A 21,890-nucleotide genomic window follows, 5' to 3' on the forward strand; every position below is an offset into this window, starting at 1 on the left:
TAAAGATTACCATAGCCCAAGAAGCTCAGATGACGCGGAGAACGTTTCCAAACCAATAGTCACTTCAGGGCCTTGTTATTCATTGCGGGAATTGCGCACGCGCGCACATTAGCCCCCGCAAAAGCCATAAAACTTTATTCATTTAAAGTTTTTTCACATTACATTTTAACAATTTACGGAAACCAAATTTCCAATAAATAAGATTTCTGTGTTCGAAACTTTACGTCGCCGCGGTTACGTAAACACCTGACGTCACGACGTAAGTGACGTTGGATTATTTTCTCCCTTCAGTTTGGCGGTCGTGTAATATTCGTCACTTTTTTCAGAGAAGGCAACTTTTTAATTGAAATTCTGTTATTCAGTTTAGAAAAGAAATAACTACAGCTATTTGTAGTTAATATGTTGGATTATAATTCTATTTGAACACCTGTTTTCATTAAATTGTTTTTGTTTTATGTTTTGTTGTCATAACATTTGTTCAAAAACAGTTTGTTATTTCAATTCAAATTTTCTTGTTCTTAAACGGTCTTATCATCATTCATTTTTCATTTTTGCGTTGTTACAACTAAATTTCATGGCAATATCACTGTTTCAATTACAATGTGCTGTTAAATTTCATGTCTTTTGCAAACGCTGCATAAAGAATTTTTAAAAAACACTTTAAATAGATTGTTGGGGTTTGAAAAAGAATGTCTAACTGCAGTCTGCAGATGTAAAGTTATTAAGTTAAAAAACAGCCAAATTTGATGAGTATGAATTAGTGTTTTTCATTTGATCTTATTTCTTGTTTGTGGTTCACTTAAAATACAGTAAACAAGCCATGAGACTTGGGTTCTCAAATGGGTGTGATTAGAATCAGTGATGGGATTCAAAATTTTAGTGGGTTTTTTGTTCTATCACAGAAGTCATTTTTAGCTGGTTCTGTTACAAAAGTCCATCGACAGTAACCAGTAATGCTAACTGGTTTGCTGATCTCTTAAAATTTCGTGAGACGGTTCTATAGAACCGGAGTGAACCTTCTGAATCCCACCACTGATTATAATCTCAAACATAATGTTTAAATTAAAATCTTTCAAACTGTTAAGGAGGTTATTTATCTGTGGTTTATTTGCCTGTGATTTTGACTCTATTACAAAATTATTACAATGGTTTTATCTTTTTCAGTTTCTTTTGCAACTTTTGTAAGAAATCACATTAAACTGTAAAACATGTCATACCCAGGAGGCCCTCCCCCACCCGGTGGCTACCCCCACCAGCCCCAAGGGGCATACCCTCCTCAAGGAGGCTACCCACCACAGCCAGGTATGTGTTTTATATTTCAAGTTATTTCTTTTTTGTAGCAATAGGTAACTAGCGATGCAATGCAACCAGTGGTGGGTCTCAAATTTTTTGTCAGCCTGTTCTATCCCAAAAGGCATATTTTCAGCCAATTCTATCACAAAAGTCATATTTTTTAGCCAATTCTATCAGAAAAGTCATATTTTTCAGTCGGTTTTATCACAAAAGTCATATTTTTCAGCCAATTCTATCAGAAAAGTCATATTTTTCAGTCGGTTTTATCACAAAAGTCATATTTTTTAGCTGCTGATCTCATAAAATTTCGTGAAATGGTTCTATAGAATTGATGTGAACAGGCTGAATCCAACTACTTAATGCAACCAATATATATATCATGTCTGAAAATAATAGTACTACTTTTTTATAAAGTGATTTGATTACAGAAAACTAAAAAGTGTTGTATTATAGCAGTGGTTCTTAACCTTTTTATCACGGCCGAACCCCTTTGATATTTTTCAGCTTTGGGTTGAACCCCAGCAAGTTACATCCTAGGTTTCTGACTTATTTTGTGCTTTTCGTCATATGTTTTTGCTGCCAACAAAGATGTATTATTTCGTAGCTTATGAACAATGCCCACAGTGTCCTATGTTACGTCAAATATAACCTAATTACAACCTTCCAATGTTTTGCCATCTAGCAAATATATACACACTATATACCCCTATATTTTGTACAAAATGTTTGCCGAGTATTTGTACTTCCAAAGACCTTTGTCGGGGTTTGACGAACCCAGGTTAAAAGTCACTGTATTATAGACAATGTTATAACAGTAACAAAATTAAAAGCTGAAAATTAAGAACATGTGATCCATGCTCATAAATATACCTGTTTTGTTTTTGAATAAGTCAATTTTTAGGTCTTTTTGAAGATTATTAAAAAACATGGTTACATTTCTGTTTTGTCATCACAGCCAATCTTGTCACATAGGTGTTGCACCATCAGCTCCACCCCACCCAGGAATGCCCCCACAAGCCTATCCACCCGGAGCAGCACCTCCAGGCATGCCCCAACAGTACCCAGGTGCCCCACCCCCATATATGCCTCAGCAACCAGGCGGCTACCCCCATGCCCCAGGAGGTTACCCTACCCAACCGGGCATAGCAAAACCCCATGCTGGTTACCCACATCAACCCCCTATGATGGGACATGGTCATCCAGGGGCGCATGGTGCGTACGGGGCCGCTGCTGGGTATGCTGTCGGAATGAAAGTAGGGAAACATGGTGAGACCATTACAGTATATATACTTTTCAAGATAACCTTTTCATGTGGATACTGCCTTGCAGATTTCACATTCTTTTAGTTTGATGATAAAAAAATCCTGAAATGGGTTGCGTCTTCGCAACCTCTTTGAGGAAGGTTGAGAAACAACCTGTACTAGGTAATGCAATTTTTTTCACAGCAAACTGTTAAAAATATGCATTAAATAAATATTGCTGTAAGAATACTGGGGACCCATTCATTTTTGCTTGCAAAAACAATCATATGTGTAGATCAAATGGCATTTATAGTAAATCGATTAATAGGGTACACAATATATAAAATAGAAATATATAGGAAAGCCACCTATTCAGTTTTGCTTGGCAAATGTGGCGACTCAATTGCACTAAAACAACCACCAAGCCGGAAATAGCTGCGCAACGTTAAAATGTTATAAAGCGCTGCAAAGGTAAGGGCACAGTTGGTGGATAATGGCTAAATGTGCTGCAGCTACACCGTTACTATAAGCGTTATGTGACTGAAGCTGACAAGAAAGTGAGAATGGTTCATTGTGGGTAAACATGACTGTGGTGGAAACAGTCTTGGGGTGTATAAAAACTTCTGGCCAATAGTTGTTAGTTTAACAAACTATTGTGTATAGTTTAAAAAGAAAAAAAGCAAGTTAATGGATGGCTTTTATAAATGTGGACACATTAATTTAACAACCTTTGTCTCAAACCTTCAATTTAAATTAAAATATCTTTAAATAAAACAGCAGAATTAGAAAGTACCAAACAACTCCTAAAGTTAGATTTTTCTGTTATAAAACATCTTTACATATTTGAAAAATATTGTAACTTTGGCTTATACGTGTTTGTTACAATGTTTGTTACAGACTGCAAGGTATGATTTTGGTATAATGCCTTCAATAGACCTGCCGTAGATTTGTCAATGAGTGTGCCGTGTTCGCTGGTCTGTATGGAAGCTTCAGGGCTGATTCCTGTATAAATGTGTTATGTCAACTAAAAAATGATTGCTTTTTCTGTAGGTAAACATCACAAGCATCATAAGCACCACGGACACAGCAGTAGTAGCAGCAGTTCAAGCTCCAGTTCCAGTGATGATGAATATGTGAGTAGAAAACTGAACATGGCACTTTTATACAGACTAAGCCACTTAGTTGCATACGGGTTAATCACCTAATACGTTTTATTGCATAGGGATCGGAAATCCATTCACTAGCCAACTGCTTAGTTGCCTAATCGAAGTAATTGTGTTTGAATGCTTACAACTTGGTCATTTGATTTACTAGATTTGTCTTTGTCCAATTCTGCAAGCTTTTAGCATGTTTTTGGTTGGTATTTTTGTGGTTAACCAAAGCATGGACTCTGAACCGGCCATAAATTCACCCATAAGAAGTAATCGTGTCATGTTTTCATAGCATATAAAGCAAGCAAAAAAGTGTTAACGAACATCAATTGCCAATTTCAGTCTAAAATTTCTTAATACGTTTAACTGTTTAGTGACCAAAAAATTTGGAGAAGTTTTTATTCCTAGTTTAGTTTTTAACAATTTTGGATCTTATGTGTCTATTTAGTATTTGCGCAGTAAATTGTATGTGAAGCATAATTAATTTAAATTTTTAGCTGGTCTAACAAGTTAACTTTGTAGACGTTCTGTCCTAACATTTGAGGTACCAATCTTATGTTTGTAAAGTAACAATACATGTCAGGAAGGATTTTTTGGTTGACTATTCAGGCATGCCCTTGCGGTAGAGGCAGTGAAAAACAAGGATAGGACTGTATTCTCATAATTCCGTTAACAATCTTTAAACTTGTTTATCACATGGATGGCGACTCGTAGCATACTCCCGGGTGCCAGTGCCTGCTGTGCCTCTTTTCACAACATTACCACCCTTCAATGTTTAAATTTTAACACTTCTCGAAGTTGAGTTGAGTTTATTTTGCTTGGTGAAATAACACATAGCGACACAATTGCACTGAACAATTACCAAGCCGGAAATAGCTGCGCAGCGTTAAAACGTTATTGGGCGCAAGAAAGTGTAGGGCGCAATTGGTGGATAGTACAACGCGCTGCAGCTACACCGTATTATAAAACATTATGTGGCAGGAGCTCACCAGAAAATGAGTTTGGCGCACTCTGAGTATAACACGACTGGAGGGAAATGATGGTGGGACCAGTCGAAGAGGCCCTAGGATCTAATGGTTATATATTTGACCAATTCATTTGTTGTGAGCATTAAGCGCAATTGAAATCAATTGTGTTGCGCGTGTTCGGCGCCTATGAACATAATCCCAATATTTCATGACTAGTTTTTCATGTCAATGGAGCTTAATAAGATTTGGTTATTTTAAAGGTTCACCCTAGGGTAAAATTTTTTTTACTAGATTTAGGTTTTAAATGGGGTACAGGGACCTCCAATTAACTTCTTTTTTTGCTTTGTTTAGTTAGTGGAAAAAAGAATCACTATTTTACAATAATTATGAGGACTAAGTCCTGATTTAATGAGAGGTATTGGGTTGTTATGCTGCAATTAAATGGTCCCATCTAGGGTTGGTTATGGTACAGCTCTTTATATGTCCAGACTCTATATTAGTGATAGGACGAGTACCCGGTACTCAGTACTTGGTATCGATGGTATCGAAGATATATACATGTGGTACTCGTACTTGGTGTCGCTACTCGCTTCAAAACCTGGTATCGTCCCATCACTACTGTCCAGACACATAACAATTATGTCCAGATTTTGGTCTCCAGACTGTATATTGCATGACATTCAGTGTGGAAGAAAAGTGGCCGACCTAATCTTTGCACTTTAATAGGTCTTTACTGTTAATGGTGTTGTAGCAAATTGTTCAAAAAAATCGCTCATATAATGTCCCACTGCTGCACGGTGTGATAGAATGATCGCTACCGAAACCTGGCAATAAAAAGTTTGAGTAGCGCTTGAATATACTAAGGAATCACTTTGAAAAATATCACAAACCAGACCAGTGTTAGGCCATAACCTGTTATTTACCAAGACCTGGACTAGACAACATGTACGAAACAAACCAATCAAATATCAAAGTTTGTTACATATTAACAGAAAATATGATTCGTGTTGCTCAGATTAAGAGCAAACAAATGTATTTCTTCAGAAACATCTTCCAAAACACCAGAGGAAACAGATGAAAAAGATGAAGAAACAGATGAAGCATGGCCACAAACACTATTATTAAATCACAATCATCAATGTTGCTTCTGGTAATGTCTGTTTAACAAACTTTTATTAGGTATTAGGGTTTGGGCAATATTTTGTTAGTGGTAGAAATACAAGCTTTTAAACATCTTAACTTGTTTTGAAACTGAATTTGCATTTCGTAATAATGTACTAAAATTGTTGAAATATGACACATACATACTATTAACTACTAACGAATAGACGAAGGCTAGACTAAGATTAGAATCACCAACTTGCAGTACAGAGGCGGTTGCACTAACCACGAGGCCATTTAATTGACAGAGCTGGGATTAGAACCACCAACTCTTTAAAAGCAATGAACTAACCACTGGGTCATCTTAGAGGCTGAGCTAAGATTAGAACCACCAACCTTATGATTGCAAGACAGTTGCACTAACCACTGGGTCATCTCAGAGGCCAAACTGGGATTAGAACCGCCAACCTTACGATTGCAAGGCTGTTACACCAACCAATAAGTCATCTTAGAGGCCAAGTTGGGATTAGAGCCACCAACCTTATGATTGCAAGGCAGTTGCACTAACCACTGGGTTATCTTAGAGGCCGAGCAGGGATTAAAACCGCCAACCTTACAGTTACAGGGCGAGTTACTAACCACTGTCACCTTAGAGACTAGGCTAAGATTACAACCATCAACTTTTCGATTGTAAGGGTGTTGCATTAATCACTAGGTGATTAAAATATGTCACAACGGTTCAAACAAGTTTGTCAGTTACTAAAAAGGAGCAACTACAAGTAAGAACAATCGCAGTACGCTAGACCCATTGAAGGAATTATATCAAATCAGTCGGTCAACAAGCATTTTCACATGACAAGGTGTAGACCAGAAAAATCTAACCTACGGTGGTATTCAAACCCACAAAAGTTTTTCCAGGACTTGCTGGTCTGACTAGATGCTTTAGGACTGACCCCAGCTGGGAATTCATGTTCAACTCAAAAACAAACAATTGTAACCATAATGTTGTATACACCATGTTTTGCTTCATTGTAAGTATTATAACATGAGATAATTTTCAGGTGAATGAAATTGTGGAGCACTGATGAAATTTTCACCCAGTCAATTGATAATGAGAAGACAGTCTACTGTATAACCATGTTTTTTTCCACTGCTCTATGAAGTGTATTATTACTAAATAATGTTTGATAAGAATTCGGTCACTGCTTTTTGTATTGTATCAATTTTGAAATTGGACATAAAACAGATATAAGAGCACAGAAAGACTACACTAGTGACAAAGATTTGGGAAACAAATGCAAAAACCTGTTTGTTAAGTTTATTTCGTTCAAAATGGTGTGTGTTGTGATACTTGCGGTAACTTTTTAACATACACATTTCTGTAATTGCTGCCACATTTGTATATACATTGGTGTGTTTTAATGTGGTATATCTTTATATTTGTAGCCATTTGTTGCACTATTCTTCACATAGCTATGTAATATGCAGCAGTAGTGTGTTAAAATCAATTTGTTTGTCTGGATAAATATGCCTAATTAAAAACTTAAAGGACAAAAACAAATTAAGAATTTAAAAAAGACAGAATTCTAACTTTTGTGTACGATACTGTTACAAAAATTGTTTTGTGGTACTTTTGTTGTGTAAATATTACAGCAGTAAGTATTTTTGTCTTTTAACCATGTTTATATGTGACTGGTGTATATTAGAAATTGTAAAAGGGCAATAATATTATAAAATAGATTATTAACAATTTTAACAATAATTATTTGTGTTACATGGTTTGTACATATATTTTATGTTTTCCCACCCATGTAAATATTGCCTAAATGAATTAGTTTACAAACTAAAATAATTTCCACCGAAAATATAATTTTATTATAGCCGAAATTCTTATTTCCGCGAGAAATCCGATTTTTTCCGAGCCAAAAATCCGAAGCGATCCGAAATGCCTTTTTCCTTTCGTGGGAAAACTGCGCAGTAGGCGAGTGCGCAGCGACTCGTGTCTCCTTTTTCGCGTTGCATTGTGGGTCAGTTGTACGCGGATCAGTTGAACGAGACAGACGCGACATCAACATACAAGAACATGATTTCTCGAATGGCCAAAAACAGACATGCACACATGTAAGGCATCAGAACCAAGTCGAACGCCTAGATCAGGCCTTTCTCTTGGCATCTGGCACAAATTTATTTCAGTTTTGAGGCAGCTAAGCGTTTTTTGAGGCTGCTTTCAGTGGAAGGTTTTTCACGATGAGTAAGCTTTCGTTTCGGGCGCGAGCCCTCGACGCGACCAAGCCAATGCCGATTTATTGGAAAAGGGAGTTATCTGATTTGCAGGATTATTCGGTTTTGAACCGGGCAGTGCCGCAGATGCCCTCGGGAATGGAAAAAGAGGAAGAATCGGTGGGTTTTTCTGCAGTTTCTTTGTTCCCTTTCGGCTGGTTGTAGTAGCCACTGGATGTCGCTGTGCCTTACGCAAGCTCATCTTTTGCGGCGGGAAAGCCGAGAATTTTTGCAGGACGTCTTTTAAACATCCACGAATTCACTTAATTTGCAAAGTGCTGAATTAATAACAACCCAAAATATTTAATTTGTCTAATTGACTTCTACCATCTTTCAATTTCCAAAAATAAACAAATTACAATTTTTGGGCCAAAAATGTGACCCCAATTTTTTTCAAAAAATTTACACGAAGTTAACTAACATGTATTGTAACATAAAAAGCATCGCTTTATTGTGCAAAAAAAACCTATAGTTTTTGGCTTTAGTGTATGTAGTCGCCTCCTAGTGGTAATATTTCAAATTTTGTGTTTCTATGTCAATCCCGTTTGTATTACAATTGAAACAGTACAGATAATATTTTTCCGTTTTTTTTTTCAATAACACTTCGTTGATCACGAAATTGCAAATTCCATTTTCACTCGTTGTTTAACACACATAACCGTAATTAAATATTTTCCATAAACTATTCAGAAAGTTGTAGTTCGAAAAAAGCAAACATTTACTCTCAAACACAAGATATTCCTTTCTAAACATATGTTACATACTGATTTGAGATACTATATATATAACGTATTTACTCGATTGTAAGCTGCCTTCGATTGCATGTTTAAGTGTCAAAAAAATAATGTGAGCTGCCCTTGATTATAAGCCGTACTTGTGATGTTCGGGACAATTTTCCTATACCACTTTATTCTGGTGCTACATAGTATTACCATTTTTTTACCAATTGTTAGTCCTGAAACCCATTCTACTAAGCCGAGCATATGTTGGCATGTTAAGCCATTGTGCAAAAGAATTTTAAATATGAATTGAACAAAAAGCAGGGTCAATACCGCTATGACATAAAAATGTAAGCTACCTAGGTTATAAGCCACGACAAACAAGCAAATAAATACAGTATATATATGGTATCTCAATTTTAAACATAGTGATAGGCATAAAATGTAATCCGCCCTTTGATGGATAGGGGGTAAAAAAATTGCTGCATTTGATAAACAACTTTTGCATTTGATAAATAATAACTGTTTTAGCCTAGTTTGCATAAATGTAGCAACTACCAATAGACTAGTTGCTAAATACTTTTGGAAAAAAAATGCAGTTATATTTTACAATACTCCAGTTTCCAGATTGCGTTAAACAAGATTTCATGTCAAAACCAGACAATTCCATATAATTGCAATCCAGGAATTTACCAAGTTTGTTTTATTGCATATTCTGAACTAGAATTACCTATTTATTTATTTTGCCCCAATTTACACTAGTTTGAGAAAAAAGGAACGAACAACGAATGGGATATCTTAGGCAGGTTTTTTTTTAAGGTTTGGTTTGGGTGACCGCTAAGTAATTTTAAGAGACCGCAAAGGTTTCATTTAAATACCAAAAAATAGTTTTTGGCAAATTTTGGAAAAACACCTTAAAAAAAACACTGATCTTAGGTACTAGGTTTATTTATGTTTTGGGACCCAATTTTTTGCATGATGCATATCTACAAACAATTAGTTACATATATATATACTTGTTATATTGTCACAAAACCTGAGCAAGTGCCTTTTTGTTGTCTTAAATAGTACGTATATATTTAGGAACACTATGCACGGACTTGAAAAGTAGTTTAATCATAAACATTACTGCCAAGGTAGTGGTGTATATAGAATACATCGTGTAGACGTTTGGACAATCTCTGTTGTCATCATCAGTACATGTATTCTATATACACCACTACCTTGGCAGTAATGTTTATGATTAAAGTACGTATATATATATATATATGTTATTACATATAAAAGGTGCTCGCGGGCCACATAAAAGATATTCTTAGGCAGCATGCTGCTCAAATACCATGGTTTGGGTATCACCCAGACCTATATATATATATATATATATGTGTGTGTGTGTTTCATATCAGTGCAGTTGGTAACAAGAAAATAATCATATGAGCTTGTATAGCTGCACTAGTTTTAAGTAAGATTGTTTATCATAAAACTTTTAATACTACTAAACTCCAAAATTTTGTTACTTTTTTTACCACCCATTTGAGCAGAAAAAAACAAGTTTTCTGTTGGCTGAGAAACTAAAATAAAAAAGTAAAGAGTACCAAATTTATTCTCAATAAACATTAACCTATATATACATATATATAGATGCTATTGCTGCCAGGCATACTGTCAAGTTTATAGAGCTCTTCTGGCAAATCTATTTTATTCTGATGTTCAACGTCCTATATGAAGATGACCTGTGTAGGATGTCAAAACGTCGGAATGAAAATACAATTGCCAGAATAGCTATATAAATTTGGTAACATTAACCTGTCCAGTAAAACACAATAATGTAGTATAAGCTTCAAGATGTCTTATACCAGTCTTGCCTTTTTTAAAAGCAATTTTTTTAAGAACTTGATTAAATAGGTGAGGCATGGCTTTTACCCTGTTACTCCTAACAAACTGGAGTGCCGCTGAATGGCTACACTAGCTAATACGGCCGATCTCTCATCACCAGTCAAAACAGTGTGCACTGTCTTCAGCTTGTCTAAATACCTTGCTTACGAATTGTTTTTTGAATGTAGGAGCACCATCTACAGCGAGCTATATCGGCACAACAGGTTTATGGTGACAAAAAAGTGATGGTCATCCCTGTTCCTGAGGCGGAAATCTCCCTCGAATGCTACAACAATTTGTACCGAAAGACTTTTCGACTGCCTAAACACTACATCCATAATCAAGGTAGTAATATATATATGTCAAACCCAAATATAACTGCAACGGCTTTTAGCTTCGAGGCAACCTGTAAACATGAATACATTATTTGAGTGCTTAAATTGTAAATAAAAAACATACTGTACAATAGGGGTCAATAAACTGTGGTGTTATTTTATCTAGCCTGCAAAGATATATCTTGGACATTATAACATATATTAATAAAGCTTGAGTTAAGCTTTGATAGTTAACTAACGGGTGAAGTATTCCCACGACAACATGCATGATGATGTTCACCTAGTTTTATAAGATGCCTAGATTGCAGACAAAACTATGATGATCAATTTAAATAAGATTGCGTTTGGCCCTACCTCCCTGGTTCCACAAACATGCAGAGTACAGTTTTGAAACACCCCTGTGTTGGCGATGTGGCCCCCTGTGTGTCGTTTTTCTTATTATCTAGCTCGCTGTAAAAAAGTTTGGTGACCCCTGCTCTACATATTAATATCTGCACAATGTGTATATATATGGAAACATACATTAAAGTTAGTTAGTTATGACATGTATTAATAACTGGGATCAGCTTTGAAGCATTGGTGCAGACCAGCGATCACAGCATACTCATATAGAAATCATAGTACGCCAGGCCTATTAAACATATTTGAACCCACTGCAGGCTAGCCTTGATATGTGGTGAATGCTTGGTGACTGACTGATTCGGTAGAACGCCTTCAACAGACCTGGCATACTATAATTTCTATAAAAGTAATTACGATTTATTGATAATATGCCAGGCCTATTAAAGGCGGTCAAACTGGCGATCCCCTACTATGAAACTGACATGCGCAGCGCACAAGACAGGCAACGGTGCTTGTGATTCGACTTTCGGCGGGTTCACAACTAAGCCTGTGTAGCTCAGTTGGCAGAGCACAAGTCCCGGAATGACTCCCGTCGCGGGTTCGAATCCCATCACAAGATTTTTTTGAGTTACCTTATGGGAATGCTTGGGAGACCGGCTGATTCGGTATTACCCCTTTAATAGGCCTGGCATACTATGATTTATCGATAAGTATCCCATTATCACTGGTCTGCATTGCTTCAGGACTGATCCCAGTATGATTAAATTCATCTTAGGATTTATTTTGTTTCAAATTTCTTGTGCACGTTTCAGCCCAAGCTCTTAACTCAATCCTGGAACAAGATCAGCCTGACTACGACCTTGACAGCGACGACGAAAAATGGTTAAAGGACAGTAAAAAGCGAACTGGATTAGAAATTGCACCGCTTCAATTTGAGGAGATGTTTGATCGACTTGAAAAGTCTTCAGGAAACCAGGTAAACAGCTTTTCATAAAGATTAGAGCAGTGGTTCTCAACCTTTCATGGACTGTAGCCACCTAAAAGTAACTTTTTGGCCTTGTGGTCCCCTTCAAGTAACCCTGTAAGACCTGTGGCCCTCTTATAAAAATGAAATGGGGGCCGGTGTTGGAATTCGGTACTAATTTCGGCTTTAAACAGGTCAAATCGAGTAAACAAGAATTCTAATTGTGAAAAACCTCAATATAGGCAAATCGTGTGTGAAATAGTCGATTAAATTAGGAATAAAGTTATTTTCAACACTAACTTAATTATGCGCATTAAAAAAGGAAAATGGCCTTTAGTGGGTGTTTCTGTTGAATATACACCCATTTTTAAGGTCGGGTGATTTTACGCTACACAATTGCTCTAAGAAAAAATATATAAATGGAATTACAAACATTTTGGTTGGTAATATACTGAATAATGTTTCGTCAGTGGGCTGTATAACCATTTTCGGACATCAAGCGAGGGCCATTCAACCTTTTTTCATGCACACGATAAATTTGAAATTCTCCCAAAGAATCAGTACATTCATTTTCTGAAACAAACAGAGTTTCTCCGCAACACTGTGTTTGCAACAAAATAATTGTTTACTGGACAAAAGGAATTATTACATCACATTTGGTGAAATACTTGCAAACTGCTGTATGGCCCACCGGTTGAAAAGGGCTGATTTAGCTTATATATACTTGTTACGTATAGTATAGCAACTTACCAAAAACTAGTGGGAAATTTTGCTAAATTCTCAGAAGAATTGCCCTTTTTTCTGAATCAGTGTGTTGGCGAGGGCCACACTAAGTAGATTGGTGGATTGTGGCCCGTGGGTCGCCTGTTGCACACCCATTATCTATAACAAAGACTGGCAAGTCCTTAAACATCTTGATAACCTTTTAAATGAATATAATATAAAACATCATGTGTATATTTTTATGCATAGCTCGTAACTTTGCAAGAAGCCAAACTTTTACTCAAAGAAGATGATGACCTCATCAAAGCTGTGCACGATTATTGGTTAAAAAAGAGAAATAAAATGAAAGGCTCGCTTGCATTTCAGGTAAGGGTTGGGTATTATTATTGCAAAACTAAATTTTTAAATCCTTTAAATTGGTATTTTGCCAATCTGCCTGATGATATAGGTTTGAATGTTGTTGAGATGAAAATGTGTTTAAACTGAAATTATTTAGTATAGTTAGTTCATTTTGTAAAGCACATCATTCTTTTCTGCTATATTTTACAGTTCATGTAATTTATAACCTAATTGCCCCAGGGAATGGTTGATGCAATTTTGGTGCAACTAACATTTTTTTAAGGCAACCAATTGATATATATATTAGCTGCAGTGTAAAAATTAACTTGCAATTAAGTGGAATTTTCTATTATCCAATATTGTTTCTTGACTGTTTATAATTTTTGCTTTTGGGGTCAATATAAAGCAGAGTATCTTAAACTTTTTGGGTTGCGCCCCTTTTGACATTGCTTATATAATTTCACGATCCCCTAAGTTAATAAATATCAATAAAAAATGCTATTTAATTTAGCACCGACGAAATAATAAGGGTGCTTTTTTCAATTAGATGTTTAATTTTTGTTTTTTTTAGAAACAATTTAAATTGTAGGTCTGCTGTAAAGTTTGTTCCAAGTGTTTACAGTTACACATGTGGAAAAGTCACTTTAAAACTGATAAGATACGATAAAGTAGGGCAGGTACACAGTGCCATGTTGCTAATATTCCTGTAAAGCACGAAATGTTTAATGCATTGATTAAAGCATGGAGATTTTTAAGTCAAAACATTGTAGCGAGATTGTGTTGTGCCCCCCCCTGCGAACCCTTCATACCCCTACACCCCCAGTTAAAGAACCCTTGAAGTACATGGTGTTTAGGTTGATTAATCATTCCAAACATAAAGCTAAAATGCAAGCTTACCCAGAAAATGTGTTTGTTTTGACACTTCCATTTTTTCAGGTACGTCAAGAACGGCGGGATGGCTCATCGAGCAACGATTGTTACGTCGCATTTCGCAGACGAACGGAAAAAATGCAGACAAGAAAAGTATAAAAATTGTATTTTTTTGGAATATTTTGGAACTGAAGTTTTGTTTGTTTTTGCAGAATCGCAAAAACGATGAATCGTCGTATGAAAAAATGTTAAAATTACGTCGAGATTTAAGTAGAGCTGTTACTATCCTTGAAATGGTAAAACGAAGAGAAAAAAGCAAAAGGGAATTATTACATTTAACACTCGAAGTATTTGAAAAACGGTAAATGTTATTTCTTTCATATCAGACATATATAACTGTTGTGTGTGCTATTATGAAAAATAACATCACAATTTAATTGTTGAAACACAGGTATATATATATTTCTCTTTTCTGTAAATGCAGATGCTAGATTTTTGTGCATTTTATCTGTCGTTAATAAAACCATTACAAGTTGTTGTGACTTCTGTCGTGGGTTCGAATCCCACCACAGGCTAGATTTTCTAACCTAATGTTTACCACATTTTTGATTTCTTTGTTCAGATACCAGTTAAAAGACTGGGATGCAAAACTTTTACGCTCCGTGAGCACGCAGAAGCCTCGCTCGCAGTTTTCGCTTTCTGGTTACAAGCGGAAACGAATGCAGAGTGGTTCGATCAGCATCAAACATAACAACATCAAAAATACATCGTTAATTTCACAAGGAAAATTAGACAGGTGAAAATGATTACTTTATATCGATTTTATGCATAAACATTTACCTAAAGTTGGTGGCAGTTTCTGACAAGTTAAACTATTTTTTTACATTAGGGAGTGATTTTTTATGATTTTAATAGATTGCATGTTGAGTGACTCAAAAACATTTACATGTAGTTTAACAACAGTTAGTTTTTACAGAAATTTACAAACAGTAGCTTAATGTCACTTGTGGTAACAAACAGCTGTAACCCTCCATTTTATAGATAATGACATGAGCATTTGCCGAAATGTTTGAATATTAAAGCGTTTTTTTACGTCTTATTGGGCCGTTATTTTTCTCATTACACTTATGAACAGATCCATGTATAATATACCATATAGGTAAACTATGTGTAAAATTCACCTTGCTTATGATTTTGCCGGAACCAAACATAAATGTTGTTTTGTTATTTACCAGGGAAACAAACGTGCTGAAAAAGCCGAAAACCAAGCGCCCTCGATTCAAAAACCTCCAAAGCAATTCTTCAACTGCGTTTGCTAATCAAGCTACCAATGCTGAAGCTATTGGGAGGTTGAAACACTCTTACAAGGTTCGTTTGTTTGTTCTTCTTTCTGTTGGATGATGTTGCCACTGTTCAAATATCTGGGCATTTGTAGCAGCCAGTGGCCTGTCTGGTCATACAAGACTGCTCTTTCCACTTGGTGGTCAGTTTATCTGACACAATGAGATTCTTTATAAATCTGCTGTCTGTCTGTCCACGTTTAAATACTGCAGAAGTAACCAGGCCCCGTTTGTACATGACTATTTGAAAGCACCCAACCTCTTTCTCAGGCTATTCAGACGCCAAGGCAGACCGAACCTGATGATGTGTTCGATGGGTCGGACAGTTGTAATAAAGTGGGCTGCTGGTGTTCCCCCAGCCCCTCTTTCCATTGGTTAGCAGTTGGTACTAAGGGGGTGCCTTGATGTTAATCTTTTGACTGAGGTGGCTGCCTCCGTGTTCTAGTGGAGAAGATGTTGTTTCATTAGATCACAGCATTTATCAGTAAAAGTGTCACAACGAATCAATTTCATTGGGCTTCTAAACATTGATCCTTGAAACCATAAACAAAAACTTTTTCTGTTTTACAGAATTCAGTTCCTTCTCAAAAATCAAGTTCCGTTGCAAATAAATCGCACCAAAGTGTGTTTGCAAACCCCCCAAGTTACCCCGGTGTGGGTGACTCTGTTAACCCATATGACTACCCCCCTTCGAGTGACGAAGAAGTCAAAGAACAGGTAGAACTTAAACACAATAATTATGTGCTTTGCAATGCCCGGCTCCCTGCCCAAAAGTGTGGGTCATTGTTTATTTTACATTTCTGTGTTGCTAATTTTTGCAGCCAGTAGTTTTTGCTTGTCGAATGTCTTATGGCATTTCTGCATTTCAAACTGTTCTTTCACTAAACAACCTTGTAACGTAACAAAAACGTTTTTTTTACATCCAAAAAAGCAACAAAAAAACTTTTATACATTTTCTTGCAATGATGTGTTAAAAACAATTTAAGTCTAGAACATACATCACTATCCTGTATTTAATTGTATGTTCTAGCCAAATCTCCACTTCTAAGTGTCAAAAGTTGGATATAAAAGACAAAAGGACTTAAAAAGACAGAAATTAGTTTTCATTAAAAAAATATCTTTTTTTCTGCTTTTTTTGGCATCTTAGATGTGCAATGGGTTAATGAAATTTTAACTAGTTAAAAGGAATTAAATTGTTATTTTTGCAAACTTGTTGTTTTTTGTTAGGTGGGTTCGCCGTCACTAACCGATGAATTTGACGCCAAAAAATATCCTGACGGAATGTTCACGTTTCGACGAAAACCGGGCTGCGTTTATTATTCAGTAAGATTAAAAAGTTCAAATTCTTCTATTAGGCAATAAAGACGACTCTGTTAAAACACGGCATTGAGAGAAAAGCAACAAAACTAACAAAGAATTTCGACATATTTCTTTGGTGCAGTCACCACAAATTGAAAAAATCTCAAAAAAGTCATAATTATGTTGGAAAAATTGAGGTTATTCCCCTGTGATGATACAACTTTCCCTTGATTTCTATGAGAGGAAAATCTGATTTAATGAGTCTGAGGGGAAAGTAATGTCAAAATTATAAATAACTTGATGAAAATGAAACAGCAGGTTTCTTGCCTAATGACAACATTGGTTGTTAAACAATGTATTGTTTCTCTAAAGACAACCAAAATTACACCTTTATACCAAAGGAAACAAACGTTTTTGAACAAATCTTTCATATGCCATATATTGTGACAGAAACAATCTGTTCCAGCAATTCCTTGTTCATAGAAAATACTTCGTGCATCTCACGACAGCCCAGGTCTAGGTTTACTTTTACTTGTAGCAGGGATTTGACTTTTAATTGTTGAAAAGAACACAAAATATGGACTCAGGTCAAAACCAATAATTTTTTCTAAGACATAGCCCCTCAAAGTTAGGACAAATCTTAGAAATAAGGAATGCATGGCAACCCTGCATGTAAACTTTAATGTTCAAGGTTTTTCTGAAGTAAAATTGAAACAATTATTTGCAGCCTCAGGCAACTATGATCGGCGATTGGTCATGGATGAACGAATCCAAACACCGGTATTGTTTGACGACCTTGAATGTTCCTGAAAAATGTATCGGTTTCACGCGTAGAAGGTACGTCAAATTACTTTTTTAGGACTAACCTACTTAATTACGGGTTACATATTGTTTTAAAATATCCACAGTAGCTCTTTGTGACATATGCATAAATTCATAACTGCGGTCAGCGCTGAAGTGTATATCCAGACCAGCGATCATGGCACACTCGTATAGATATCACAGTGTGCCAGGTCCATTGAAGGCGTTATAGCGATCTTGCTAGATTTTTGTAGCTTACGTGTTGTCATATGGGAATGGCTTGGTGACTGGCTGATTTGGTATTACGCCTTTAATGGGCATGGCGTACTGTGATTGTCTAATGAGAGTTCTTATACAAATAAATTTACATTGCCTAAGATTTATAAATCAGCTGTACCTATTTCTGATATTTCAACAGAAATGATTATTTTTTCAGAATGGGTCGTGGGGGCCGGGTACACCTGGACCGTGCGTATCATCCGTACCACAAAGAAATTGAGAATCTTGATTTATTAGATGAACACGACCATCAACCTCCCAAATCACAACTAAGGGATCTGCTTAAAGGTAACAAAATGTTGGTGTGTTGATTGTTGTCAGTAAAACTACTTAAGCACTCATATCATCTACATCAGTGGTTCCCAACCTTTTTTGTCGCGACCCAAATACTTACCAAAATTTTGTTTTGTGGCTTCTCGCGACCCATGGATATGCATTCTCACTATTTGGGTTGTATTTTTGTTTGTAAATCAGGAAAGCTTTTCGAAAATTACTGCGCTAGTTTGAAAACTAAAAAACATCAAACAAAAATTATTCGTATTTTCGCCAACTTTAGAGCTGGTTCAAAGCATTATGAGCCAGACAACGCTTAACAGTGATCTCACACAAACATTATGACGTAACAAACATAATAATTCACTATGACACCAAATAGTAAGGCTTAAACTATTTGACATCGGTTAAGAAAAATTTTTGGTCCAAACGGCTTCGGATTAACGAAGGTTTACTTTCTACTACTGTTAATTTAAATTTCTCGAAGATATTTCATTACTGATGTTTTGTCAAGTTGTGTAACTTTAATGTAAGTTGCTTGTAGACTTAAGCCAGGTCCATTAACTGAAAGACTTAAGTTAGATTAAGTGTTGCAACCTTTTTTTCTTGATGTCACCAACCAGTTTCTGTATGTACTGGTAAATTTTCCAGAAAATAACTAATACTCTATAACCGTAACGATCTAGCATTTTCACACCCCTTGTGGATCTATGCCACCAAGTTAAAAATACTGAATTTGCTCAAGGTGCTTGTGTTGGCTCATTCAAAGTTTAGTAATTCAGAGAAAAACAATATTTTGCATTAGTGCAATGGTTCCCAACCGTTATCGACAAATTCCTCACTTAACAATTCAAAACATTCTCATTCCTTCCCAATAGAATACATAGTAGATGCTAGGGATGGGCCGAGCCCAGCGAGAGCCCGAGTACTCGGTACCAAGCATCGCTGTTTTTAATGCTCGGTGCTCGGCCGAGCAGTTGCACAAACTGACCCGAGCATTAAATTTGCATATTCATGCCCTGCTAACATACGTAACTAGTGTTCTAAAGGGTGTATGAACAAAAACGAATGATTTTTTAAATGTATCAGATAGTGGAAAAACTTGTACTTTATGGGCATGTTCAACTTAATAAAACACCGCCGGTGACGTAAGAGGCATTGTAGAGCTAAAACGTAGAAAGGGGATTTTTTGTGACGTCATAATGCACCGAGCGTTAAAGTGAGATGCTCGGTGCTCGACCAAGCAGAACATTTGCCGTTTTGGCACATCCCTAGTAGATGCTAAACCATACAAAGAGGATTTCGAATCGGGTATTTTACTAACTTCACATGTTATATTCCCAGAGCTTAAGTGTCTGTTTACAAACCACATGTAAAAGTTAAATTTCCTCGGTGGTTGTGGACTCCCATGTAACTAGTCTGCGTTTGATCACACAGAAATTAAGCAGAACCGGTGGAGACATTACCGACCCTCACATGAAGTTCAAAAACCAGCCTCGAAAGAAGATACAACGGATTCAAACCAAGTTTTTCACTGGAATTCACCTTTATATCAACAATCCCAATCTTCAAAGGAACACATCGGTAAGAAGCTGGATTTGTCTGTCTAGTTTAGTGCCTTTGTTCACTTTAAGCGGGTTTCCTAACGAGCTTCGTGCAGTCAACCATAGCGCTTGTTACCTGCACGACTTTGCAAGCTTGAAGCGGGTTTTCTAACGAGCTTCGTGCAGTCAACCATAGCGCTTGTTACATGCACGACTTTGCAAGCTTAAAGCGGATTTCCTAACGAGCTTCGTGCAGTCAACCATAGCGCTTGTTACATGCACGACTTTGCAAGCTTAAAGCGGGTTTCCTATCGAGCTTCGTGCAGTCAACCATAGCGCTTGTTACATGCACAACTTTGCAAGCTTAAAGCGGGTTTCCTATCGAGCTTCGTGCAGTCAACCATAGCGCTTGTTGCACGCACGGTTCTATCAACTTACACAACCAATTTTAACCAAACATTTTTTTACAGATGTTAAAATGTCAAAACGGGATCACGGTGCGCGAAAATATTCCAGGTGAATTAATTGATGATTCACTTCGATTTTCGTTTAAACAAGTTATCTGATAAATATTTGCCGATAAAAGTTTTTCAAAAAGTTTATATGATTTCTATTTGCCGATAAAAGTTTTTCAAAAAGTTTATATGATTTCTATTTTTTCAGGTTTTCCTCCCCCAAACACAAGAGGGCAGCACCGAGCCGATCTTTGGAACTCGACAAATCTTCAATCGCGTTCGCAATGTCGGCGTTGGTCACCATGCCAACGCAATCGACAACAACGACTGTGACATCACAAAACAGCATAGGTAAGTGGCGCGAAAATTTCAAAAATTCTCAAAAAACTATTTTTCTGAAGTTAAAAAAATCAAAAAAAATAGTTTTGTCCTCTGTTAATTTAAAATTTTTGCCTCAGGTGTATCGCGACTGCCACCTGGCGGCCGTTCCGCGTCCAGCAAACCGAAAATCGCCCAGCACAAATGCGTAACCTGCGGGGGGCTCGTCACCTTCACAAATAACGTAACCACTACGAGAACACGCACTCCTGACACTGCGATGGTCACTAGCGGTCAGCAGAGAGGCCTCACCCTCCCAGTGACGTTATCGGTTGCTACTACGTCACTACACACGAGCAGTCAAGCGCAACGGACAACGGTGTTACCGGCAACTGTGACTGTTTCGGCTTCGAAGGCCGGGGTCCCTGCTTTGCTGAAGATAAGCAGTACAGGCTCAGTTGTTGGGAGCACCGTCATTTACCCGCAGCCCCAATCCCGAAGCGCTGACGACGTTAAAACTTTACTGGAGGGCGACAAAAAGGCGGCAAGGTCGCAGCGGAGCGCTGTCAACCTGAACGTGAACTTCACCTTGCCCCCCAACGTGCTGGCGTCCATTAAAAGTGAGACACCTAGTGTAGGGGGGTCGCGGAACTCGCATTCGGCCCCGAGCTCCCCCAGATCCGCAGTAGTCCACATGCTACCACCGGATGTCGCCCCTAAAAAGACTTCCTCCTCAAAAACCATCAGCCTGAACCTCGTGACGTCATCATCTGCGCCGTCAATGACGTCATCGCCACAGGAAGGCGCTCGTTTGGCGATCGGGGGCAACGTTGTGAAGTTGGGGTCTTCACTTTTCACCCTGACTCCTTCGACGAACACAAAGACAAGTGGCGTCGTCGTCGAGATGCCTGATATCCAATCAGCGAAAGGTAAAGCTACTGACGTTGCCGGTAAGAAGACTGTGCTCTCATCGGACGAGAACCACACAGTTCAGATTGACATCGGTTCGCCAAACACCGCCGATCCCGCTAAAGTGGCTGCCGCGAACAAGAACGCCGCCTCGAAACCCTCGCGACCGATGGAAGTCACCTGAAGGTCATTATGGATCAGAACTCACCCCCAAACGACTGATGACGTCATGGCGCGATGACGTAATGCACTTGGCAATCTTTTCACTTTCGAAATTCGGCCGGCGTGTTCTTATGCAACCCCCCACCCACTTTTCTTGTTCTTTCAATTCGTTAAAATCGTGTCTATGACGTCACACTCCCCTTTCAGTGACGTCATAATGGTCGTGCGCGCTAGATAATGAATAAAACCGAAAACCCGATTTTTTTTCCGCTTGTCGTTTTTTATTCGGCGATCTTTATTATCACATCG

General features: G+C 37.4%; 2 protein-coding genes across 2 annotated transcripts; both read left to right on the forward strand.

The window, feature by feature from the left end:
• The first annotated feature begins 1,140 nt into the window (after nucleotides 1–1,140).
• On the forward strand, nucleotides 1,141–7,430 carry LOC145217477 (uncharacterized). Its single transcript, XM_080084752.1, has 5 exons — nucleotides 1,141–1,302; nucleotides 2,266–2,559; nucleotides 3,585–3,667; nucleotides 5,698–5,803; nucleotides 6,816–7,430. Exons 1-4 carry the CDS (start codon nucleotides 1,209–1,211, stop codon nucleotides 5,776–5,778), a joined length of 552 nt encoding a protein of 183 aa, XP_079940878.1. The 5' UTR covers nucleotides 1,141–1,208; the 3' UTR covers nucleotides 5,779–5,803; nucleotides 6,816–7,430.
• Nucleotides 7,431–7,697: 267 nt separating this feature from the next.
• LOC145217475 (enhancer of polycomb homolog 1-like) lies at nucleotides 7,698–21,840 on the forward strand. Its single transcript, XM_080084750.1, has 16 exons — nucleotides 7,698–8,154; nucleotides 10,817–10,973; nucleotides 12,118–12,281; nucleotides 13,242–13,358; nucleotides 14,268–14,354; nucleotides 14,414–14,562; nucleotides 14,824–14,997; nucleotides 15,437–15,569; nucleotides 16,112–16,258; nucleotides 16,769–16,864; nucleotides 17,568–17,677; nucleotides 18,078–18,208; nucleotides 19,631–19,777; nucleotides 20,208–20,253; nucleotides 20,401–20,543; nucleotides 20,651–21,840. The coding sequence occupies exons 1-16, from the start codon at nucleotides 8,002–8,004 to the stop codon at nucleotides 21,601–21,603; spliced, it is 2,907 nt and encodes a 968-aa protein (XP_079940876.1). The 5' UTR covers nucleotides 7,698–8,001; the 3' UTR covers nucleotides 21,604–21,840.
• Nucleotides 21,841–21,890: the final 50 nt, after the last annotated feature.

The sequence above is a fragment of the Phallusia mammillata genome, chromosome 3 (genome assembly GCF_965637545.1).
Source record: "Phallusia mammillata chromosome 3, kaPhaMamm4.hap1.1, whole genome shotgun sequence".
Taxonomy (NCBI): domain Eukaryota; kingdom Metazoa; phylum Chordata; class Ascidiacea; order Phlebobranchia; family Ascidiidae; genus Phallusia; species Phallusia mammillata.

Bases quoted from the DNA above. Each gene is read 5' to 3' on its own strand.
- LOC145217475 (XM_080084750.1), top strand. From the start codon at position 8,002: ATGAGTAAGCTTTCGTTTCGGGCGCGAGCCCTCGACGCGACCAAGCCA. The intron at 14,998-15,436 runs GTGAAAATGATT...GTTATTTACCAG, and splicing joins TCACAAGGAAAATTAGACAG to GGAAACAAACGTGCTGAAAA. The intron at 15,570-16,111 runs GTTCGTTTGTTT...TCTGTTTTACAG, and splicing joins GGTTGAAACACTCTTACAAG to AATTCAGTTCCTTCTCAAAA.
- LOC145217477 (XM_080084752.1), top strand. From the start codon at position 1,209: ATGTCATACCCAGGAGGCCCTCCCCCACCCGGTGGCTACCCCCACCAG. The intron at 1,303-2,265 runs GTATGTGTTTTA...CTTGTCACATAG, and splicing joins AGGCTACCCACCACAGCCAG to GTGTTGCACCATCAGCTCCA. The intron at 2,560-3,584 runs GTGAGACCATTA...CTTTTTCTGTAG, and splicing joins AATGAAAGTAGGGAAACATG to GTAAACATCACAAGCATCAT.